Below are 22,300 nucleotides of genomic sequence, written 5' to 3'. Positions count from 1 at the left end.
ATAGGTACGTTATTGTTGAAGATTTTCTTCCATCCATATCGTTTGAAAATATCAGGACCTCAACCAATCAAGTCAGTCAAGTATTGACTGACTTGATTGGTTGATTTTTCACCAGTCGCAATTCAAAAAATCCTATTTTACTTTGTTACTTTGTTACTATTAGGTACTACTTTCAAAAATAAATATATGCATAACCCAGCATAATTAATGGATGAAGCAATAATGTAGATAAACTTTAATTACTGCACCAAATTCAGCAATTGATATTCAGTGTCGTGTTAACCCCAGTGAAAGATGAAAATAGCTATTATCGGAGCTGGAGCTTCGGGTCTTGCTGCCCTGAAATACAGTTTAGACGAAGGACATATATGTGAGGTGTTTGAAAAGACAGCTCACGTTGGGGGTACATGGAATTATGTTAATGAAGTGGGAAATGACGAATATGGTTTACCGATTCATTCATCAATGTATGAAGATTTGAGGTAAGTATGTTTTTCATAATTTGGATGGAAATTTTTTACCTTTATTCAAATTATGAATGAATTATTGAATATTTCTTGAAAAAATAGCGAGTGTTACAATATGTACTGTAACTTCAAAATATTTCTAGAACAAATGGTCCGAAAGAACTAATGCTGTTCGAAGATTTTTCATATAGATCAGATTTAGAGTATTCGTATGTATCACATGAAGAAGTACTGAATTATATTAATGAATATGCAGAACATTTTGGATTGTTAGCCCACATCAAGGTAAGATAATTTCATTCCTTATGTGCATGAAATCCAGAATTCAAGAATTTCAAATAATAAGTTTGACGTTCATTGTGTGTCAGAGAGGTTATCGAATCATTATTTTGTTATAATTATGGAATACTAGTAGTATATTCAATGTTCATTCAAAATGATACCAAACGTCATGTTCCATTATTTTAAAGCTAGAAAAACGCACGTCGATTACAGAATTATGATTCTGTTACGTAAAATGTAACAAATATAATGTATGGCTTCAAATCCATCTGAATATTTGAAAATTTCATGATATCAACAACTTTCTACTTCACTCTTTAACTAAATGTTGCCATTATTGTTTTATCTTATTCCAACTACCGTACGTTATGAATATTCTCTAGCCAACAAATGTTCGAAATTTCAAAAAGTTTTTATAGTATTTTTCATAGAGCTAAGGTTTCTAACAATATCTTAATAAGTTATTTTTCGCTTTTCCAGTTTTCCACTTTCATTCGAATGATAGAATGCTCTCAAATGAAATAATGAATTTAACAGATGAAAAACATTGACATAATACATAGACATAACACATAGATCCAGGAAAGAGCCAATACCCTAAATGGGTATTGGGCTATAGTCTATACGAAGTCAGTCTGGACAGCTAAATAAAAGACTTATGTACCGGGTATGATAAACTTACTAGTCGATATCATATAAAACCTCATATAAATATAATGATTTGACCTCTTATTGTACAACGCCGCCTTTACCATACAAAGAAACTGCCGATGTTCGGTAACTATTTAGTTTTTATGCAATTCGAATTGACTTCGTATATACTATACATAGAAACTGGAGACGAAAGTGCGGAAGTGCATAGCTCACCCCCACCCCCACATTTTAACGGGGCAAGATATCAATCTCGGATGAAATTCGTAACTTACGGGAGAAAGAAACTGTTGACGAAAATTAAAATCGTATTCAGTATAAATTTGAACCAAGGCACTTGAGAGAAACCGCATTTCTATTTTTAATACGACCTAGGATCGACTATGTTTATGAGAATCCACACTGTGATAACCGAGTAAGAAATATTATGATATCTTGACTATTAATACTGAAAATTCGCTTCATTTCATTTTCTCAAAATTTTCGAAAATGATTTGCACCTATAGAGAAAAAAAAAGAGCAGCAATCCTTATGATCCGATCAGACGGAAATATCTCAAGGAATTGGTTGAAAAATTGAAAGTGTAGCTAGAGCTAGAGAAGCTGGAAACAGCTGTATACCGGTGGCTCTTAAATTGAAATCGCATTGGGAATCATCGAAATAGTACCATCTTCATCCTTTGAATTTCATGAAATTATTTTTCAGAATACTACTCATCTTTATATTTGAGAACATGATTAGAGAGAAGCGGATGATATTTTATATTTCACGTATTTGATTTACACATTATTTTTGAAATTATTATTATTATGCCAGTGAAAATTCACCACTGTAGGCAATTGATATACAAAGAATAGCCATAACTAGGCTACTGTATAGTTATAAAGAAAAAAGATAAATTCTGAGTTAGAGGTGAAGATTATTATAAGTTGAGAAATTGAAGGTTATATATAACTATGTATAACTAATATTTATCTTGTTTGAATTTATGAAAGCTTTTGGTTAGTAAATTTCTTCAATGGGAAAAGGTAAAATCTGAATTGTTGGTAATTTATGTGTTCAACTCAATATCTGTCACCAAAGGAACAGTTGAAAATATTATGTTGCTATGAAAAATATGACCAATTTGTAATATATCAATTACATGAGAAGTAAATTCATCTCAACATGGTATTATCACACAAGTATTTTGGACAATGCACTCTCAGAACTGTAATCAGTGCTTAATTCATTTAAATGAACCTCCATTATAATTATTTTTTGATTTTCTAGTTTCTCCATCATGTGGAAAATATTGACCCTATACAGAAAGAAAGATGGTTAATCAGAGTGAGGAGTTTGAAGTTCAACAGAACCGAAGAAAAGGAGTTTGACGCCGTCATGGTTTGTGTGGGGCATTATGCAACGCCGGCAATTCCAAACATTCCTGGAATGAAGAATTTCAGAGGAAGTCTTATCCACAGTCACAATTATCGAAAAACAGATCCCTATATTGGTAGGAATGTTCTCATTGTTGGCAACGGTGCATCTGGTGTTGATATTAGTATAAAAATCAGTTCCGTCGCCAAAAAGGTGAGCGGTCATCTTATCTTTTTTACAATTTTTTGTGATAATGTGATGTATTGTTCGAGTTTTTCATTAACAAAACCATAAAAGTTTTTCGTTTGCCTACTACTGAAAATGTACTCAAAGAATTGATCCTATTCATGATAATAATTATACAATGAATTTTATTCAAGATGCGTTTCGCTACATGGTGGCTTCATCAATTGGACTGGATATTTAAAACGAGTTTGATGTATCAGTAAATGATGAAGCTACCATGTAGCGAAAGGCTTATTGAATAAAATTCATTTCGAAAATTGTATAATTATTATAATTGATAGCGTTGTGAATTTTCATCAAATAGTGGACAGTGTATTCATTAAAAAATGATCCTCATCCATTCAGGTGACACTTCATTGTGGGATTTTCGCTGAACAATTTACAAAACTGTTACACATATCCAAGTATTCATATTCAAGTCTCTAAGAATTTCATTAAGTATTCGCAAATTACATCACATATTGTTATGAATACATTAGAGTTGAGTAGGTACAATATCTTCAGAAATATGTTCACGAGTTTTCAATTTTTTTTAATCTATACAGGGTGTTTCCTAACTAATTTTCGAAACTTTAGAGGATGATTCGTAAGGTCGTTTTAAGAATAAGACTTTCTATTAACATATAGTGGGCTGTTCAAAAAATAAGTCGAATGTTCAAATTTCGCGGGCTACGTTTAGTTTGTCGGTAAGAGGAATGGAAGTTATAAGTGTTTTGCGTGTTCGGCGATTTTCTGCTATCGAAAAAAATGGATCAAAGAATTTGCATGAAATTCTGTGTTGAAATGTAAATAGTGACATACGATGATTGTACTTCGAGTTAGAAGAATATTCACGAGTGGTACAAGCTTTTCACGGTCGGGAAGATGTGAATGAGGACGCTCTTCTTGACGCCCCAGCACATCAACAACCGATGAAACTGTTGAGAAAGTGGAGAAAATTGTTATAGAGAATCGTCGGATCACTAGTTGCTGAAGATGTCGGTATATCGGCTGGTTCATGCCGTGCAATTTTCTCGAAAATTTCAGACTTGAAGCATGTGGCAGTGAAGTTAGTTACTAAATTGCTGAACTCTGACCAAAAAAACCGTCGCATGAGCATTGCTCAGGAATTGTTTAATAACGTCAGCGGCGATCCAGATTTGCTTTAAAGGGTCATAACTGGTTATGAATGATTGGGTATGACATTGAAAGCAAAGTCCCATCATCCCTACGACTCTTCAAGGCAAGGTCATTAGGTTCAGGGTCACCAGAGGCTGCCCTCAAGGTGGGGTACTATCTCCCCTTCTGTGGTCACTCTTGATGGATAGTCTGCTTGATGCCCTCGACAGAGAAAAGTAGATCTGCAAGGCCCACGTCCAGAAGGGTAGCTTGTAATATCCTCCAAAGCACGATGGACGTTGTTCACAGTTGGTGCCTGAGGGAGCAGATGTCTGTCAACTCCAGCAAAACTGGGATAATCCCTTTCACCAGAAGGAAAAAACTGGACGATATAACGCCACTTTCCCTCAATGGTGTGGTCATTCCATTTGGAACGGAGGTGAAATATCTTGGCATTGTCCTGGATAAAAAACTCACCTGGAAGGCTCACTTGAAAAAAGTTTTACACAAAGCCAGACTGTCCCTATGGACATGTCGAAGGATTTGTGGTAAAACTTGGGGTTGAGGTCCCAAACAAATCCATTGGATTCATGTGATAATTGTCAAACCAATGATTACTTATGGAGCAATTGCCCGATGGCTGGAATCTTTACAGAAAGCGGCCCAGGCGAAGCTCTCTGGCTTACAAAGGCAGGCTTGTCTGGCCATCAGTGATTCCATCAGTATCACACCGTCAGAGGCCATGAAGATACTTCCAGATACACTTCCTCTCCATATTTTTCTGGAGTAAGAGGCTAGATGGACTTCATATAGACTTGTGCATATTGCAAATTGCACAAATAAATTCAATTCTGAGTGCAACAGACTGTTGATTGATACTGGAAGTCACAGAATTCTGGAAATGACCTCCGACTTTATGCCTCCAACTGTCAACCACAAACTGCCTTATAAAGTACCGTTCCCGAGTAGAGAAGACTGGATCCTCCGGGAGAAGGAAATATTGAGAGCAGATAGTTGTTGGTTCACAGATGTATCGAAAACACCTTCGGGTTCTGGTGCAGGTGTTTTCAGTTGCAGACCCAGGACAGAGATACCAACCGGCCAAGGAACCTATGTGTATTTCAAGTGGAAATTTACGCTATTGATTTGTGTGCGTAGAAATTGAATACAATCCCATACACAAGTCAATAAAAATATTTTCGGACAGTTAAGCGGCGTTGGAAGCTCTTAGCTCCTACCAAGCAACGTCTTAATTGTTAGCAAATTGTCAAAATGACTTTCTCCTTGATGGGAAGACTTAACAGATTGGCTCTGGTCTGGGTTCCTGGCCATACTGGCCTGAAAGGCAATGAGGCTGCTGACTCCCTTGCAAAGGAGGGTGTTGCAAGCAGCTCATGTTTGATCTTCCTCTTGAAGATGATCACTTGGTGATCGAAACACGTGTCGAGGTGTTGAAAATAACGATTTGAAATTACTCCAGTAATATTTATCACTACACCAAAGGTTCCAAACAGTGCATCATAAGTACATAAACAATTTATATTATCATTCAAACACACATAATTCAATTAAAGTCTTTGCTGATGACACTAATTTATCAATAAGCCGTGAAACATACACTGAAGTAGTAAAAAAAGGTATGGAAATGTCTAGTGATACAAAAGAATGGTTCACTGGGAATAGGTTAATTTTGAATGAACCTAATATCTTATACTTTCTAGTAATTAATTACAGATAGAACGACCAGAAGACACCAAACTTCTAGGACTGCATATTGATGTATTCTTGAAATTGAACAAACAGACTGATTATACAGCTAACAAATTGAGCAAAATTTCATATGGACTAAGGGTGGTTTACAAATATCACAGAATCACACAGAATCGGTAAACATTTTAAATTTTTCAAATTTTGAGTCTCTAGCTTAGATATGGAATCATATTTTGGTAAAGCAATAGTAATATAAATTAAATATTTGAAATTCAGAAAAGAGCAATCATAATGATGAGTAATTTGAAGATATATCAATCGTGTAGATATGTCTTCAAGAATAATTAGATAATGACGATATATACTCTTTATATTTATGAATGCTCAACGTTTTTTTCGAAAAATACGCATCTGTTCTTTGACAATGTTAATCAACATACCTATGGAATAAAAAAAAAGATTTCGTGCTCCTTATACATAGGTTAACCATAACAGAAAAAAATCCTCATTACATGTCAGTGAAGCTGTACAATGAAATGCTTAATCGAATCAAAGATATGAGGAGCATAAAGAAATCTAAGGAAGAAAAAAAAAGTTTTAAATAGATTTAGAACCATATAGCGTTAGTGATTATTTAGACCAAACCCAATTATAGAAATGTATATATTTATGAGTATATGTAGTATTTTTCTTTCTTTGTTGACATTATTTCATTCTATGTTGTCTATGTCCAAGCTGTAATAGTCGGCATATTTTTGAAATAAAGATTATTATTATTATTATTATCTTGAAATTTTGCGCCGTTCGCGAGAAGTAATACGAAGAAAACGTTCGGAAATGTGGAAAAACAATTCATGGCTTCTGCATGAAAATAATGCCCTACTCACTCGTCATTGCTTGTTCGTAATTTTCTGATCAAAAACAACACTGGAAAAAATGCTGGAACAGATATATTATATCTGAGAGGGGCTACTTTCTTGAGAAAAATGGAAATTCACCATATTTTTTTAACAGTAGTATGTGGTAATGCTTCGTTTTCGAATTACAGGATGTTTGAGTTGAAAAATGTATTTATAAAATATCATCAATATTTTTGAACCAATTTGGTTGAAATGTGGTGAGGTTATTCAGAGGCGTCTATGTAGACCTCACTAGGTTGAAATCATTGAGTCCAGTGGCGCAGTGATCGCTGCAGCCAATAATATTGAGGAGAAAGTACGCCACTCTTTGTTATTTATATTCTTCATTTTCATTGGATCAATCAACTGAAAATACAACTTTTTGGTCTTGTTTCATTCATCATTCATCAAGTCCCTACTCAACTGCTTTGGAGACCAACTGACAGTGATAGTTCTTTTGTCATTTCAGTAAAATTCAGAGTTATTAATTAATAGTTATTTGATCATAATTTTGAGAATGGCTGATATGTAATTCATTCATCGATCAGTAAACAGAGATGCGGAAGAAACATCTATAATTTACCGTGACAGTTATCCAAACAAAATGAGGCGACTTTTTATACCCACTGTGCTTACATTGATTCAGAAGGATATCATCAGCACTTCTCGTAGAATATGTGTGCAAGTCACTATTATTCTTGGACGATGTTGACTCCACAAAAATGTATGATAACAATTTATAAACATAGATCGCCATAATTTTTTGGTTTCAGATATTTTATAGATGAGTATGCAAAAATGTTCACATGAATGACCCCGAACGATAATGTTCTGCGCAATAATTGAATACAACTGAGAATAATATAACAGGATCAGCAAGTTTGCTGCTATGTAGTTTTTCGAAGAAAAAGTTAGAAAATACGCTCTTTGAATTCCAAGTAACTGTCTATAACCGTACCAAGATTTTTTGTGTGTTCATGTTGAACACTACACCCCCATCACTTGAATCGATCTGAAAAGAAGGTTGATTGAACCTTTTTGCTCCGTATAAAAAATTCATGATTTTGAAAATACTGTGGCAAATCATCCACGTATGAAAGAAAAAGTAATGACCAAAAGATCTCTCCATGAGAAGTTTTATTGTTGATATGATAAATGTCCGAAAATATATTGTTTATCGATACGTAAAGCGGGTTTCGGATACCCACTGCGTTCAACTTCCCAAGAAACTTGGATTCAGGTAATGGAATGTTGAGAATAAATCAAAAAACACATCATGATTGTATAATTTTTGTCAATTTTTTCACGAACAGATTGTACAACTCCTATTATAGCTGTCTCGAAGGAATATCCGGGTCATGTTTTTTACCAGTAATAGGGTTAATTTGAGTTTGAATATGGCCAAACCTGTCAAACCTGAATTTGGCAATTGATAGCTGTTCATACAATCATGTGATATGTAATGTCTAGCTATAGTCGGGTCATGAATCGGCTTGAATATATACATGATATTTTATAAATACCGATTGACTTTAACTTCAACGCCCTGTATCTCAGAAACAAAGTACCTCTGGAACTTCTCAAAACGATCTAACGCTGAGAAGCCAACAGCCAGAAACACGAATCCGCGATTTTGCCTCATTTTTGAGTGTTGTGACCGCTATTTCACCTTTTTTTGATTTATAATATACAGCGTGACTCACGGTCGATGAAAGGTTAGACGTTTCTGGAAAACGCAAAGCATGATTTTTCTGAAAATTTCACCTCTCACATTTCCTTACCTGTTCTATCGATCTAGAATATTTTCAGCATTGGGGCGTTGCCACTTCCATCAAAAAGTCCTAACAACTTTATTTTTTCAAATAGAACATCCCGTATATTAATACAGTTTTGGAATTGCTCTGGTATTTTAATACTTTTTTGTTAATGATGTCCTATACCTATCTCTATCTGTTTTCGAGATAAAAAATGAATTGTGCTAAATATGGTCCAAAACATAGCCTTAATTGAAATTAAGTACATGAGTACTCTCAATTCATGAAAAGTTGATATTTTGATGACAGTTTGGACAAACTCAAAACACTCAAATAACACCAAGAAATCGACTCCATATCATACAGGGCGTGCTAAAATTACTATTATTTTCATTGTGCATAAAAGTAGTAGTAGTAGTTTTTCAAATGAAACCACCTGTATATTACTCGGTTAATTCAAAGATGGTGAAAAATGCTTCAAGATGATATAGAATGTCCCTATACCTAAATCGTCAAGTTTTCTCAATAAAGTCGCTTCTTCTAGAAACATTATTTTTTTTTAGAATTTGGATTTAGGTAGCAGTGGAATTATCAAGCTTATAGCAGTTCGGTTACTTTTATAAGTAATTTACAAAGAGTTATCGACGGTGTTTTGAATAATCTTCCAAAATTAATGCAAATATCGATTATTCGAACGAAGTTCTTATGAAATTATTTATTATACACATGAACAAAGTGATCGAATCATTGTCAGAACGTGTAAAAAATTCAACCAAATGTATCCTGAATTAACACCTATGAACGAGAGGAAGTTTGTAAGGTTACAAAATAATTTCCCTAACTATAGCTCAAAGTTTCCAGGGAACAACTGTACCAAAAATCGGTAATTTCTAGGTAAAAAGTAATATTTTGTGGGCTGAAACATGTGAAAGTACAGACAATAACAGAATAGGATGATTCAAAATAACAAAATTGTAAACAAAATATCACATTTTCACAATAAATGCTGAAAATGATGTCCATTACATTCTAAACACTCTAAAATGTTTTTTTGTACGCGACTTTTGGTTGCTTTTTCAATTTCCTGGGGATTCAGATCTTCAATACTCCGCACTATTCGCCGTCGCAATTCTTCTTTGGTGTGCACCTTTCTTTTAAAACACCCCATAAAAAAAAGTCAAGTGGCGTGAGATTTTGTGATCTCGGTGGCCAATCCCACGGCCCTAAACGCCTAAACCAACGATCGTCGAAGAGTTCGTCAAGTTTCCTGGAAACTTCCTGGGTGGAATGAGCTGGCGCTCCGTCCAGTTGAAACCACTAATTCCTATATTTCTCTAAAGGCAAATTTTCAAGAAAATCGGTTACAGTCGTCCTTAATATTTGGAGATATCTCTCTGCATTCAGTGTGGTTTCGTAAATAAAAAAGCTAATTTTATTGTTCTTCAGAATACAGAAAACATTCAGGTCAAATTTTTCTTGAAAACCCATTTCTTTTGTAACATGAGGATTATGATCAGCCTAAAAATGTTTATTCCTTCTATTGAAAATACCATCCCTCGTAAATTTTGATTCGTGGCTCCAAATTATTTTTGACAAAAATTCCCGATCTTCCTGTGTATGAATCAAAAGGGATTCACAAAAATGCATTCTACGTTCGAAGTCTTCTGCTTTTGGAGCTTGAACTTTGCTGAATTTATACGGAGGCATTCCGTGATTTTTCAAAATTCGTTGTACTGAAGCATGTGATACACGTAAATCTTTTTCTGCACTGCGAATGGAAGGTTCTGGATATGCATAAAAATATGCCAAAACGTTAACAGTATTGTCCTCATTTGAAGTAACAGGTTTTGGTAATGTTGAAGGCGCTTTTAACATGAAGCCATAGTTAAGGAAATTATTTTGTAATCTTACAAACTTCCTCTCGTTCATTGGTGTTAATTCAGGAGACATTTGGTTGAATTTTCCACAAGTTCTGGCAATGATTTGATAACACTGTCCGTGTATAATAAATAATTTCATAAGAACTTCGTTTGAATAATCAATATTTGTATTCATTTTTGGCGATTTTTTGAAACACCGTCAATAACCATTTATCAATTACTTATAAAAGTCACCAAACTGTCATAAGCTTGATATTTTCACGGCTACCTAGAAATCAAATTCTTTAAAAATTATTTTTTGTACAACTGTTATTGAAAATCTTTTTGATAGAAACACTTCAATCAGAACACCTACCAAAAAATCATTTAGAAAAGTTCACACATGCAGTTCGTGCTATTGGTAATATTAAATCCCTGTGAAGTTACGATGACGAAGTAGTATTCAGTCCAACTGTAGAAAGTCCTTCATGACTAACCAATAAACCTCCTTAAAATAACGTGAGTTGGCGTATGTAGTTGTAACATATGCCTTGTAATTCAAAGATCATGTGTTCAAATCCCATGGACCCTATAATTTTTTTATTATCAGCAGTAACGTTATACAACAAAATTTGTATGATACATTTGTTGAAAGTGATTTTATTTTGCTCGTGAGTTTGCTCCACTTGCTGACGCTCGTTTTGCAATAATCCCCACTCACAAAATAAAATGCCACTTTCAACACTTGTAGGTAAAACGTGAATAATTATTTTTCCACAAAAACGGCTTTATTAAGAAAACTTGACGATTAAGGTATAGGGACATGTATATCATCTTGAAGCATTTTTCACCATCTTACAATTTATCGACTGATATACAGGGGGTTTCATTTGAAAAAATGAACTTTCGACTACTTTTATGCACAATGGAAATAATAGTAATTTTAGCACGCCCTGTATGATATGGAGTCGATTTCTTGGTGTTATTGAAATATTTCGAGTTTGTCCAAACTATCATCAAAATATCAACTTTTCATGAATTGAGAGTACCGATGTACTTAATTCCAATTAAGGCTATGTTTTGGACCGTATTTAGCACAATTTATTTTTTATCTCGAAAACAGATAGAGATAGGTATAGGACATCATTAACAAATAAGTATTAAAATACTAGAGCAATTCCAAAAATGTATTAATATACGGGGTGTTCCAAAAAAATAATTGCTAGGACTTTTTGATAGAAGTGGCAACACCGCAATGCTGAAAATATTTTAGATCGATAGGACAGGTAAGGAAATGTGGGAGGTGGAATTTTCAAAAAAATCATGTTTTGCGTTTTCCAGAAACGTCTAACCTACCATCGACCGTGAGTCACGCTGTATATATGTATACATAGGCGGAAGTGGTATCCTGGATGTACATCCGTTCGTCTTTGATATACGACGTTTCGGCAAGATTGCATTTGTTATATTCATGAGCTCTGCTTGATAGCCTAAACTTAAAACTGAAATAGTCTGTACTTGACTTGAGACTGCCTTACGTTATATCTCCCCAAATCTATCGCCTTTTCGTCTGGATTCGCATGGATCTTCCAGGCAAAATACCAGCATTCGAGGTCGTCCAATGCACGTTGCGTGTAGACGACCCCCCAATCCATGAACCAGAGAAGATCCGTATCATCGGCGTAAAGGGAAACCTTTACGTCATTGAACCTGGGAAGGTCGCTCACGTATAGGCTGCCTCCCTGAGGCAGCCGATACGTGAAATCCAGTTTGGATTTCCCTGATGGGGGACAGGGTTTCTTCACGTTAGACTTGAAATGTTATACCTTTCAGAAAGGACCTCATCCACCAGACTAGGCCCCGAGGCAGGTCGGAAGCAAGCATTTTGTGTAGGAGTCCTTCGTGCCAGACTCGGTCGAAGGCCTTTGAAATATCAAGTAGGACAAGACGGACTGTCTTCCTGTTGTTCAGCCCAGAGATGGATGTTGTGACCAGTCTCAGGGCCTGAAGTTCGGTGGTATGTGCCCTCTCAAAGTCGAATTATTCGCCAGGCAGAACATTTCGGTCTTCAGCTTCTTCTGTCAGCATTTGTAGCACAACGCGTTGAGCTCAGTAGACTAATCGAACGGTGATTCTGAACAAACAGCGGGTTCTGGTTCTGTTTCGTTATAATTTTTCCTGAGGATTCGCCAAACCCGGCTTTCCAGCCGAATATCACATTCAATATCATCGTCCGGGTCAACGTTGAGTTAAAACTCAAGCCACATTGTGTCTGCAAAGGCCAACGGTTTCTCAGCAGCCAAGTGGCTTGCTGTCCGTGAAGAGAGGAAGGAGCAGTCTTCCTCGTTCCGAGCCTGCGGGTGATTCGCAATAGCTAATCTTCCCCAGGCTCGAGCGATTCGAAACACTCGCTCCACCTCTCATTTCGGTAGTCGGCCTATTCAACCTGGTTGGCCAGGAAAGAGTGTCCGCTGATGAACTCGTCTGAGCCGATTTTTCTCCCGGATAAGGTTTATTATCCTGAGAGGAAACTTATTGTAGTTTCACAGCGAACACCCAGCATCACGATGACTCGGTCATGATCTGAGTCTAGTTACGACAGAGTGTGGACTTTACAGAACATGGAGACGTTCCTGAGCAGTGCGAAGTCCAGCACGTCAGGTCTGCGTCGTCCAGAATAGTACGTGGACTCACCTGGGCCCATCACTCGATACTCATGCCTGTTCTCATGGGCATGGAGTGCTCGGCCGTTCGTATTGGTGGCTCTGCTCCACAGTAGGTGTTTGGCGTTGAAGTCACCATCAGCAATTGTGGGGGTATACCTCGACATCAGCAGTTGATCCAGTGATTCTGGGAGTGGTCGGTTCTGCGTAGAGTTGTGGACCGAAAATAGTCTATGATGACCTTCTCAGTTGGAGCTTGACACCTATAGCCTCCGTACCGTGTAGCTGATCCGATCGGAGCAGCTTTGTCCTCTGGATGTCCAGAGTGAATGGAGCCGGCGGAAGTATCTTTGGAGGTCGCGTTCCGTGACGGACACTCAAGAATATACCTCACTCCTTGCGAAACACGAAGACTCCTGGACGGTCGCCATAGGACTGTCAACTGTCATTAGACAGTTCTGATAGGCTCAGGTCCAGGAGAGCAAGTAAATGACATACAATGCCAATCACTTCCCCCAAAAAGCCTGAAACCTACTTGTTAAGCGACACAAACGCACACACTACTCGAGAGAATTGAATCTGAATGTCCTGAAGTAGTTCTTGTCGATGCTTGTCCATTTATGAGCTGCCGTGGGTTGTAACTTTGGCGTGGAATACCCTGATTGGCCGGCGTCGTGCTTGCTTGGTGAGAAGCCTTCTGGTTATATGTTGCTTGCAATCAGTTTGCAGCTTTTGAAGTCGATGTTGTGACCCTTATCAAGTTGATGTCTGTGTAGAGCTCATTTTCCGCTGCAATCTCCACATGTCATCTCATAAATGCCTTGATTTTCTAGGTTCACTTTGTTTTTCCAATCGTTTAAGGAAGTTTTGAAGGTTTTCGTATGTTTATTGTTGTTGTGTCATTTTAGAATTCTTTCTATTTTATCTGTATCTCCACCGACGTAGGGCAAGATGGCTTTAGTTTTTTGTGTATGTATGATTTTTATATTCATTCTGCCGAGAAGCTTTTTGTATACCTTCCATTTCATTTTCCTTCGTTTTTGCTTCTGTTGGGCGTTCAGATCTGAATTTAGGGGTGTTCGTACCTCGCTGAATTCGAATGATTAATATGGTCAAAATTCGAAATGCTTCCTTTCCACTTGCCTTCACAATTTTCACATTCTGTACTGAAGTCTTCAAAGAAACATTATGTAATGAATCAATAACCACCGTCCTGATCGACGAATTGAAGATTTTTGTTTGCTGTAGTTTTATGTAGAGTTGAAGATGAGACATGTAATTGAATTCAAAGCTTTCAAAAGATGAGATGAGAATTTTCAACTCGGAATATATTTTTTCATGAATCCATCTATAATCCGAAACATGTGACATTATTGAATACTTTTCAGGTCACCTTGAGTCAGAGACGTGAAAATCCTTATATGCCTGAATCATTGACAGCAAAATTCACGAAGAAGCCGCAAATCAAACAATTTTGTGGAAATGGTGTGAAATTTGAAGATAATTCAGAAGAAGATTTTGATGACGTTATTTTTTGCACAGGTGCGAGTAATGATTAATTAATTACTAGTTTCAATCCTTTACATCACTTCATCACCAAGTCTAACTTATTACTGTCAGTACCAGTGACATGGTATATTAATAATAATAATTTTTGATATGTAGTAAGACAATCAAAAAAGTACATTATGGAGGATTAGTCAGAAAAGAATTCGAAAATAAAGCTAAAAATAAGAAGACAATTTACTAAGAGTAACACATTCATTGACATTTTTCTGTCTTACACCTGGTATCAATATAATGCACATTTTCATTTCTTATGAAACAGTTACGGTTATCATATGCAAAAACACATAGTTCGAATATACACAGGGATGGTGATGTTAGTATTTCAAACATTTTGTTGATACCTTTACAGCTTGTATTTCTTGAGACTCCTACTATATATCTTATAATTTTTTTCTGGGTGACAAAATCATCTTTGCTTAAGGAGGAAGCTCCCCAGAAAGTAATACCATACTGAAGACGGGATTCAACTTGAGCATGATACAGCATAATCTGTTGCATTTCATTGGTTCGGATTTCTATTATTTATCCATTATATATCTGAATATATTATTTGAAATCTCTAAAATAACAAATGAAAATGAAAATTGAAAGAATAGCTGAAAAACAACAATTATATTAAGCAAAAAACTTGAAATGAAATTACAATGAAATAAAAATTATGCACAAAGTTGAACAATTTGAAAGGAATGAAAATTAAAAATCGAAAGACCACAAGCCAAGTTACTTCACGACGTATTAATTGTTAGTATCACAATCGTCTTCGGTTGATGACTGGACTGAATTCTCAGACAGATGACTATTTATAGGTCATTCGAGTGCTTTCACCTATCCTCTCTTCCCTCTTTCCGCTTCACCAGTTCAGCAAGAGATGGCCGTTTGGCGGAAGCTGACCATTCTCCGCTTTATTATGGGTTCCATATGTTGCCTATATCTACGCTACCTTGGCTGAATGCGTCATTGGACAAAATATATGCAGCTTCTTCGAATTTCCTTCAAAACCAATATTTCTTCCTGTAGATGATCTTGGCTTGGGACCACTTGATGTTATGTTGATGGGTCTAAACATGCTCTCATATTCCCGATTTGCTAGTTTCCCCTCGCTGTGTGTGTTTCTTGTGCTCGGAAATGCGGACTTTCAATGGCCTCTTAGTTTCACTCAGGATTTGCAGCACAATTCAATTTCAGTTTTTTTGCTTCAGAAATTTCAAATCATATCATATTGATCCATTTCAATGAAAGTCCAAACTAGTGAAATTCACCAAGAAACATTGTCAACCATCTTCAAACAAACATAATCAGCTGTTTCAGGTCTGAAATATTACGGAGGTTTCTCTGAAGATGATTCATGGAGTTCAATTTTGATAGAATTGTTTCACAATGAGTTTTCCAGCTGAGAAATTCATCTAAGTGGACACCTCAAAAGTTTACCGTAGAGCACTGAGAAATTTCATCATCTTCAATTCACAAGTTGAAACTGGCTATTTATTCCTTTTTGTCTAGCATGAAATCTTAATATGCGTGTTTTCTGATTGTTCAAATGTACCCTACCTTTTGCAGGATTAAGTTACCTTTCTATTTTATCTGACATAACCAGTGATATGGCGCCATTCGCTTGTTTCAGGGCTAAGAAATTCTGGACTTCAAAAAATAGTTTGGATTTGAAGCTTTAATAACTTCTAATTATTATATGCGAGCGCTTTCGATAGCAGGGCTATTATATTCATGACTCTACTCAAACTGAACGTTTTATCTGGAAACTGAACGTTTTATCACATTTGAATTTGTGGATGTTTAGGTGTCTTAAATTCACTCATTAAAGAACAAATACAAATATACTACACCATACAATACACATTCCTAAAAACAATGAACCTAGAGAAATACCAACACAGAGGATATTACCTGATGTAACTCGAATACAGGCAAATTTAAAGAGACATCCGGATGACAGGAGGATATATGTATATATATATATATATATATATATATATATATATATATATATATATATATATATATATATATATATACATACATATATAGCTTGTTGAAATAATATTTCATTATCAGATTCACCTGACTGTTGGATAAGGCAATATTATATGAGGTAAAATTAAATTCAATATAATTTAGACGCAGGTACCTAGCAGAGGTATCTAAGGTATACATAAGGACAACATTGTATGAAATTTAGTTTAATCTTTCTCTTGAAAATGATCACTCGGTGATTGAAACACGTTTCGAGGTTTTAAAAGTAACGGTTTGGTGTTGGGATTAAATTCCAGTGATTCATGATTCATGATATTTATAAGGTTTTTCATTTCTATTTAATTTTCCTGTACTGTGAACGATGTCTGCGGTATTCTCAACGATTGGTTATGTTACAGGTTACAAAATATCATTTCCATTTCTGTCATCGAACTCCGGTCTAGAAGTGGAGGACAACTTCATCAGATACCTGTATAAGCACACAATAAACATTGAACATCCCACGATGGCGGTTATTGGTATACCAAAATATACTCCATTATTTTCGATGTTTTGCATTCAGGTAACGAAAACAAATGATTCGATCATTTTGTTTAATGTAATAATGTAATGTGCCAGCTCAAGAAAGAATTGCAAACCTGATATAATGTTCTCGTGGTCAAAAACGGTAGGTTCAAAACATTTGTTGGTGTTTTTTCATTTTGTGGACGAGTGAAGTTTTCAAAACGACTGATTGAAATGAGGTGAATATTAATTTCAAGGTGGTTGTTACAGGTTCGGATTTCATTTGTTTGAAAAGGTGTTGACAGATTCGAAATTTATTGGAAAAAATTAGAATGAAAAAAAAAAATTTAAAAAGAAAGTTATACAAAACACGTAATTATGAAACAACAAAAATTAATTGGCTCTCCGGGGCGACTTCATTGATTCCAGTAGCTCATTTGCTTTTAAGCTACAGGAAAACCCGGAAAAACCTGCAGCACCACATCATCTGAAGTCTTGATTTGCCAATGTCCTCTCTTTCGTAAAACGAAATGTAGGGTGTCTCCAGAGGCTCCAATAAATTGAAGACATCGCCAGAACACTTAGTGAAGCGACTATCGTCAAACTCAAACCAATCCATTTCGTCTTTGACCAATGCGTGATAATGACCAGATTCAATGCCAGAACCACAGTGCTTCCGTCAAAGGTTGAGTCATGTTTGAAGATCATCAGTGACTGGTACCTTAGCTATACTTGTTTTCTTAAAGTAGTCAGGCAGATTGGCGCATGTTTGGCAATACAGTTGATCATCATCCGTTAAAAGTTCCATTTTCAGATGATTTAACAATAAGCTAGTTATTAGTCATATCAGGAAACGCTACTTAAGTTCCAGAAAATCATTCAATCCAGACTGCAGAGCGGTCTGCTATTTTTTTGCTCACGAAGCGTATTCTACAAGGACCCCAAGAATTCGGAGCAATCCTCTTGTTGTTTTCACGAGTTTCTAGGGGACTTCAAAGACTCCAGGAAATCGCTTGGTGGAAGAGATGATACATTCTAACGAAACTGCAACTGCATGAACAATTGTTTGAGTTCGGTGAATAAGTAGGAAACATCCCTGTTCTCGTTCATCGTTAAAACTTCGTTCTTGAAATTCTTCGTCATGAACAACATTTGTAAAATGCTATGTAACAAGTGTTTCCAAAATTATATAATCCAATTTTCTTCGCAATATTTTCAGAAAAATTGTGTACTGATCTGTGATGTTTCACAGAATCTGTATAAGGGTCATTTGTCAAGCTGCAATCGATTCTTCGAATGATGAAGGGTTTCGTAAAGGGATCGATTCGGCTCTTGCTTCATGGAGCTCTTCCACTGAAAGGTAACCAGTACCACGAAGACTGCAGCTCATATTTCGGGGACAAGAATGACCTAAGTCCATTGACCGCACTGAAAAAGAAGGAGGTGGATCAATCACTTGCGAATCAACCTTGATAGGAGACTGATGAATAATGGAAATACTAAAGAGAAATTTCCATCAATATGAAAAAAGAGAGTATGAAATTGAAAAATGGGAATGTTTTAACAATGATTTGTGAAAAAACAAATTTCAGTGAATGATTTGAGGCCATTACTCAGTATTCAAAGAAAGTTAATGTTTCTGCAGAAATTATAGATCACAAAGTCATTGGTTCTATATATTTTCTATATATAAACGGGAATTTGTATTTTGAATTTTAAAGAAATTTTCGTCTCCTTTCAGATGAAGACAAATTGCAGATTCGGTCAATCAGGATATTTCAGGGGGCATAGGATATGCTAATAGATAATAATAATTCGTCTTTATCATCTCCAATAGGGAATTAATATTATTTATACAATATAATTTTTATTACAGGAAAATAAAAGGCTAAGTTTAGTTTATTTTCGTCTGAGGGCAATAAAAATAAATTGTTGTACCACTTGAACTAGATTGCATTTAAAAAATGGACTGACTTGAAAAAAATATCTCATGTTCAATATTTATATCTCATTGAAAATATTTTTGATATTTGGATTTTCACACAGAAAACTCATTTCAGGTTCGATTCTTCCTAGCATACCTCAACGGAAACTTCAAAGTGAATAAAGAAGAAATGATGGAAGACGTTCAAAAATATTTGAATGATTGCAAACAATCTGGAAAACCGCCACATATGGAACTCAAAGAACAATTCAAAAAATATTTTGATGACCTTGCAAAAACAGCAAATATAAAAGAGATACAACCAGCGATTTTGAAAATGCATGAATTTTATATGAACGAAGGAGTGGGAAAATTTGATTTGGTATATCGAATAATAAACGATGAAGAGTTCGAACAATTCCCTTATAATAATAACTATTGCAGCGATAATGTGAACTGAAATGAGGATTAATCAATAAACAAAATGATTCTCAACTCATGGTGTTCATTTGGCTATGTGAACAAAAAATGTACAAGCTTTTGACTCTCATTCCATTTCTGTCATCAATTCACACACTGAATGAGTCTTGTCTCATCAAAAAATGTGAGGCAAAAACACACTTTGTCAAAAGTAGGAACATCTTTATAAATTTTGATATCGTTCCGCTTTCTAGATGCGCGTTAGTTAGGAGACAGGAAGATATAATTCTCAAGTCTCTTTCTAATTTTGACAAGCTATATTTGCTTTTTTTATCACGTGTCTCATTCATTTTTTGAATCTGTCGCTATCTGTCTGTACCTTTTTCATTTCGGTTTGTGAATATTTCAGAAAATCTTGAGACCCTTCCACCGAGACTTTCAGAACCCTGGGAGTTAGTTTTTATGTAAATATTTCTTCCATTGTCTCATTACCACGGTATAGAAGTGAACACAAGTAAATTCACTCTTCGTCATATTTGGGTCAAGATTCCCTACCTCGAATTTTATGCTCAGCTAACCTACAGCGCAACTGACTGAATCTGATGGTTTTACCAAGCGAGCCAAGTTGAGTGGAGTGAGTCGTTGTAAGTGGTGGTTTTGTATTTGTGAAAAATTCGTGTCTAGTTTCAAAATGAACAAGTGTCGAGGCGTGGGTTGCTGTAATTTACAGGGTGATATCGGCATTAATTCTTTTCGATTTCCAATTGACGAAAAAAAGTCCTAGTGTTCATTATGCAAGATTGAAGGAATGAACATATAACAAAAATCATAAAATAAATTGTTTGAAGGTGATTGACAATGTTTCACGATCAATTTCACCAGTTCAGACTTCCATTGTGTAATATATAAAATGATTTAAAATCCCTGAAACCACTGAAAAAAAAAAGAATTGAAAAATAAATAGCTGTAAATAATAATGATCAGCTTGGTCCCAAGCTGAGATCTTACACAGAGAGGAACATTGGTTTAGGAGGAAATTCAAGGAAGCCGCATACATGTCGTCCAACAACGTATTCAGCCAAGCCAGCGTAGAACTACGCAACATATAGAAACCCATCATCAAGCGAAAAATGGCCAATTCCCGCCAAACGGTCATCTCCCACTGAACCAGTGAAGCGGAAAAAAGGAAAGCGGGGATAAGTGAAAGTACTCAAACGACCCATAAATAGCCATCTCTCGGAGGAATCAGTCCAGTCATCACCCGAAGACGATTGTGGATACTAACAATCGAAACGTCGTGAACTAATTTGGCTTGAAATCTCTTAAGTTTTTTATTTTTATTTTCATTTTGTATTTCTTCATTTATATTTTTATTTTTTGTTCAATTGTTATATATATATATATATATATATATATATATATATATATATATTTTTATGCCTCCAGTAATGATATTGAATAACGAAGCAATAGGAGTTCCACTGGAATTCCACAAAGGAAAATAATTGTTGAACCACATTTTTTGATTTGGCTAGTATGTATCTGAAAAATAGTACTTCCACTGAAATCTCTGCAAAACCAAAGTATCAAATGTATATTTAAATAACCTTTTCTGGAGCCCAGTGTTGCATACTTTTTTACCAATAACATCAATACTGGATATAAAAAGTATTCTGATTGAAGCTGTTAGGCAATTATCCAAAATTGGATTGAGAGTTAGAATATAGGTTTTAATTTTTATACATTTGCCAGAAAAGATATCAAAGTCACTGTAGAGCAGCCATTCATGTACAAATTCTGCCACGGCGGCTGGTATCACACTGAATGAAACAAATGCATATAGTTAATTGAAGGCATACAGTGATACAGAGGCCAAACAGTTTGGAAATTTATATATGCCTCCAGATTCATTTTTACAAAGTATCATTCATCTAGAGACAGCATTTTCTTATCATTTTTATAATTTATGTGCCACTGATTGCATAGGCCACCATCTCAAAACAATGTTTTCAAAAATCAACATTTCTCACCCTTGTGATAATTTTCCTTAGGATTATTCATTTTCTTTTTTCATAAGGGTAAGAATTTATTATACTTTGAAATGTGTCAATAGAAATTTGAAAACAAATGTTGAAAAAAATCAAAAACTAAACAACCTGAACAACCTTTAGAATAGATTAGTTTTTGACCTGAATTGTACAATCTTACTTTACAAAATATACGCTTATTTCACCACCTTATCCTATTTTTTTATCAATTCCTAAACAGCTCACAATCATATGAGATATTTATTGGGAGCTCCTCGTAGCAATGATGAAGTCAGATCATGGTCACATATTTTGTGATCGAACCTCGTGCAGAGGTGCACGATAGCTCTTAGCCTACACCCTCCTGCCACGCCACATGACAGCAGAAAATAAAATCTCGACCCGATACATCAAAGACGCCGACCAGGAGTGAATTTAGTTGTGTTTACTTCAATACGGTGGTTGTAGGCAAATCACTATCAAATATCATTCTTCAAAAATTCGGGATTACTTCCACACTTTCGCAAACTTTCAATAAAAATTGAGTCAATGATATGATTTACAATAATTACTGCCCAGCCATTGAGATTTGAAGATTCTAACTATGAAGATTGTTATCGCGGTTATATTTTACAATTTAAACGAAACCGAAAACGAAATTATTGATATCACTTGAATGATAGTGTTCAAGAAGAATGATTTATCTGACCTGAAATGATCGCCTTTTGCCGTGCAGCAAACTAAAAATTTCTCATTTACACTCAAATTGGTTAAGGAGAAAATATTCTATTTATGACGACAAGGATATTCATAATATTACGACTTTTTGTCACGAATGAATTGAAAGTACACATATCACGATTACAGTACGTATCACAT

General features: G+C 35.4%; 1 protein-coding gene across 1 annotated transcript; it reads left to right on the top strand.

Moving 5' to 3' along the window:
• Nucleotides 1-259: 259 nt before the first annotated feature.
• On the top strand, nt 260-19,469 carry LOC111510111 (senecionine N-oxygenase-like). Its single transcript, XM_074171179.1, has 6 exons — nt 260-482; nt 611-752; nt 2,673-2,972; nt 14,377-14,530; nt 16,945-17,108; nt 19,111-19,469. The coding sequence occupies exons 1-6, from the start codon at nt 295-297 to the stop codon at nt 19,432-19,434; spliced, it is 1,272 nt and encodes a 423-aa protein (XP_074027280.1). The 5' UTR covers nt 260-294; the 3' UTR covers nt 19,435-19,469.
• Nucleotides 19,470-22,300: the final 2,831 nt, after the last annotated feature.

This window comes from Leptinotarsa decemlineata, unplaced genomic scaffold, assembly GCF_025532065.1.
Source record: "Leptinotarsa decemlineata unplaced genomic scaffold, Ldec_3_MD MMD2_tig00000010_RagTag_RagTag, whole genome shotgun sequence".
In the NCBI taxonomy this organism is placed as follows: domain Eukaryota; kingdom Metazoa; phylum Arthropoda; class Insecta; order Coleoptera; family Chrysomelidae; genus Leptinotarsa; species Leptinotarsa decemlineata.
This window is presented reverse-complemented; position numbering and strand designations above follow the sequence as displayed.

What these genes read in the sequence shown, in the direction of transcription:
- LOC111510111 (XM_074171179.1), top strand. Translation starts at nt 295, where the DNA reads ATGAAAATAGCTATTATCGGAGCTGGAGCTTCGGGTCTTGCTGCCCTG. An exon ending in TCAATGTATGAAGATTTGAG is followed by an intron (nt 483 to 610) that starts GTAAGTATGTTT and finishes AAATATTTCTAG; the next exon opens with AACAAATGGTCCGAAAGAAC. An exon ending in TTTCGATGTTTTGCATTCAG is followed by an intron (nt 17,109 to 19,110) that starts GTAACGAAAACA and finishes AACTCATTTCAG; the next exon opens with GTTCGATTCTTCCTAGCATA.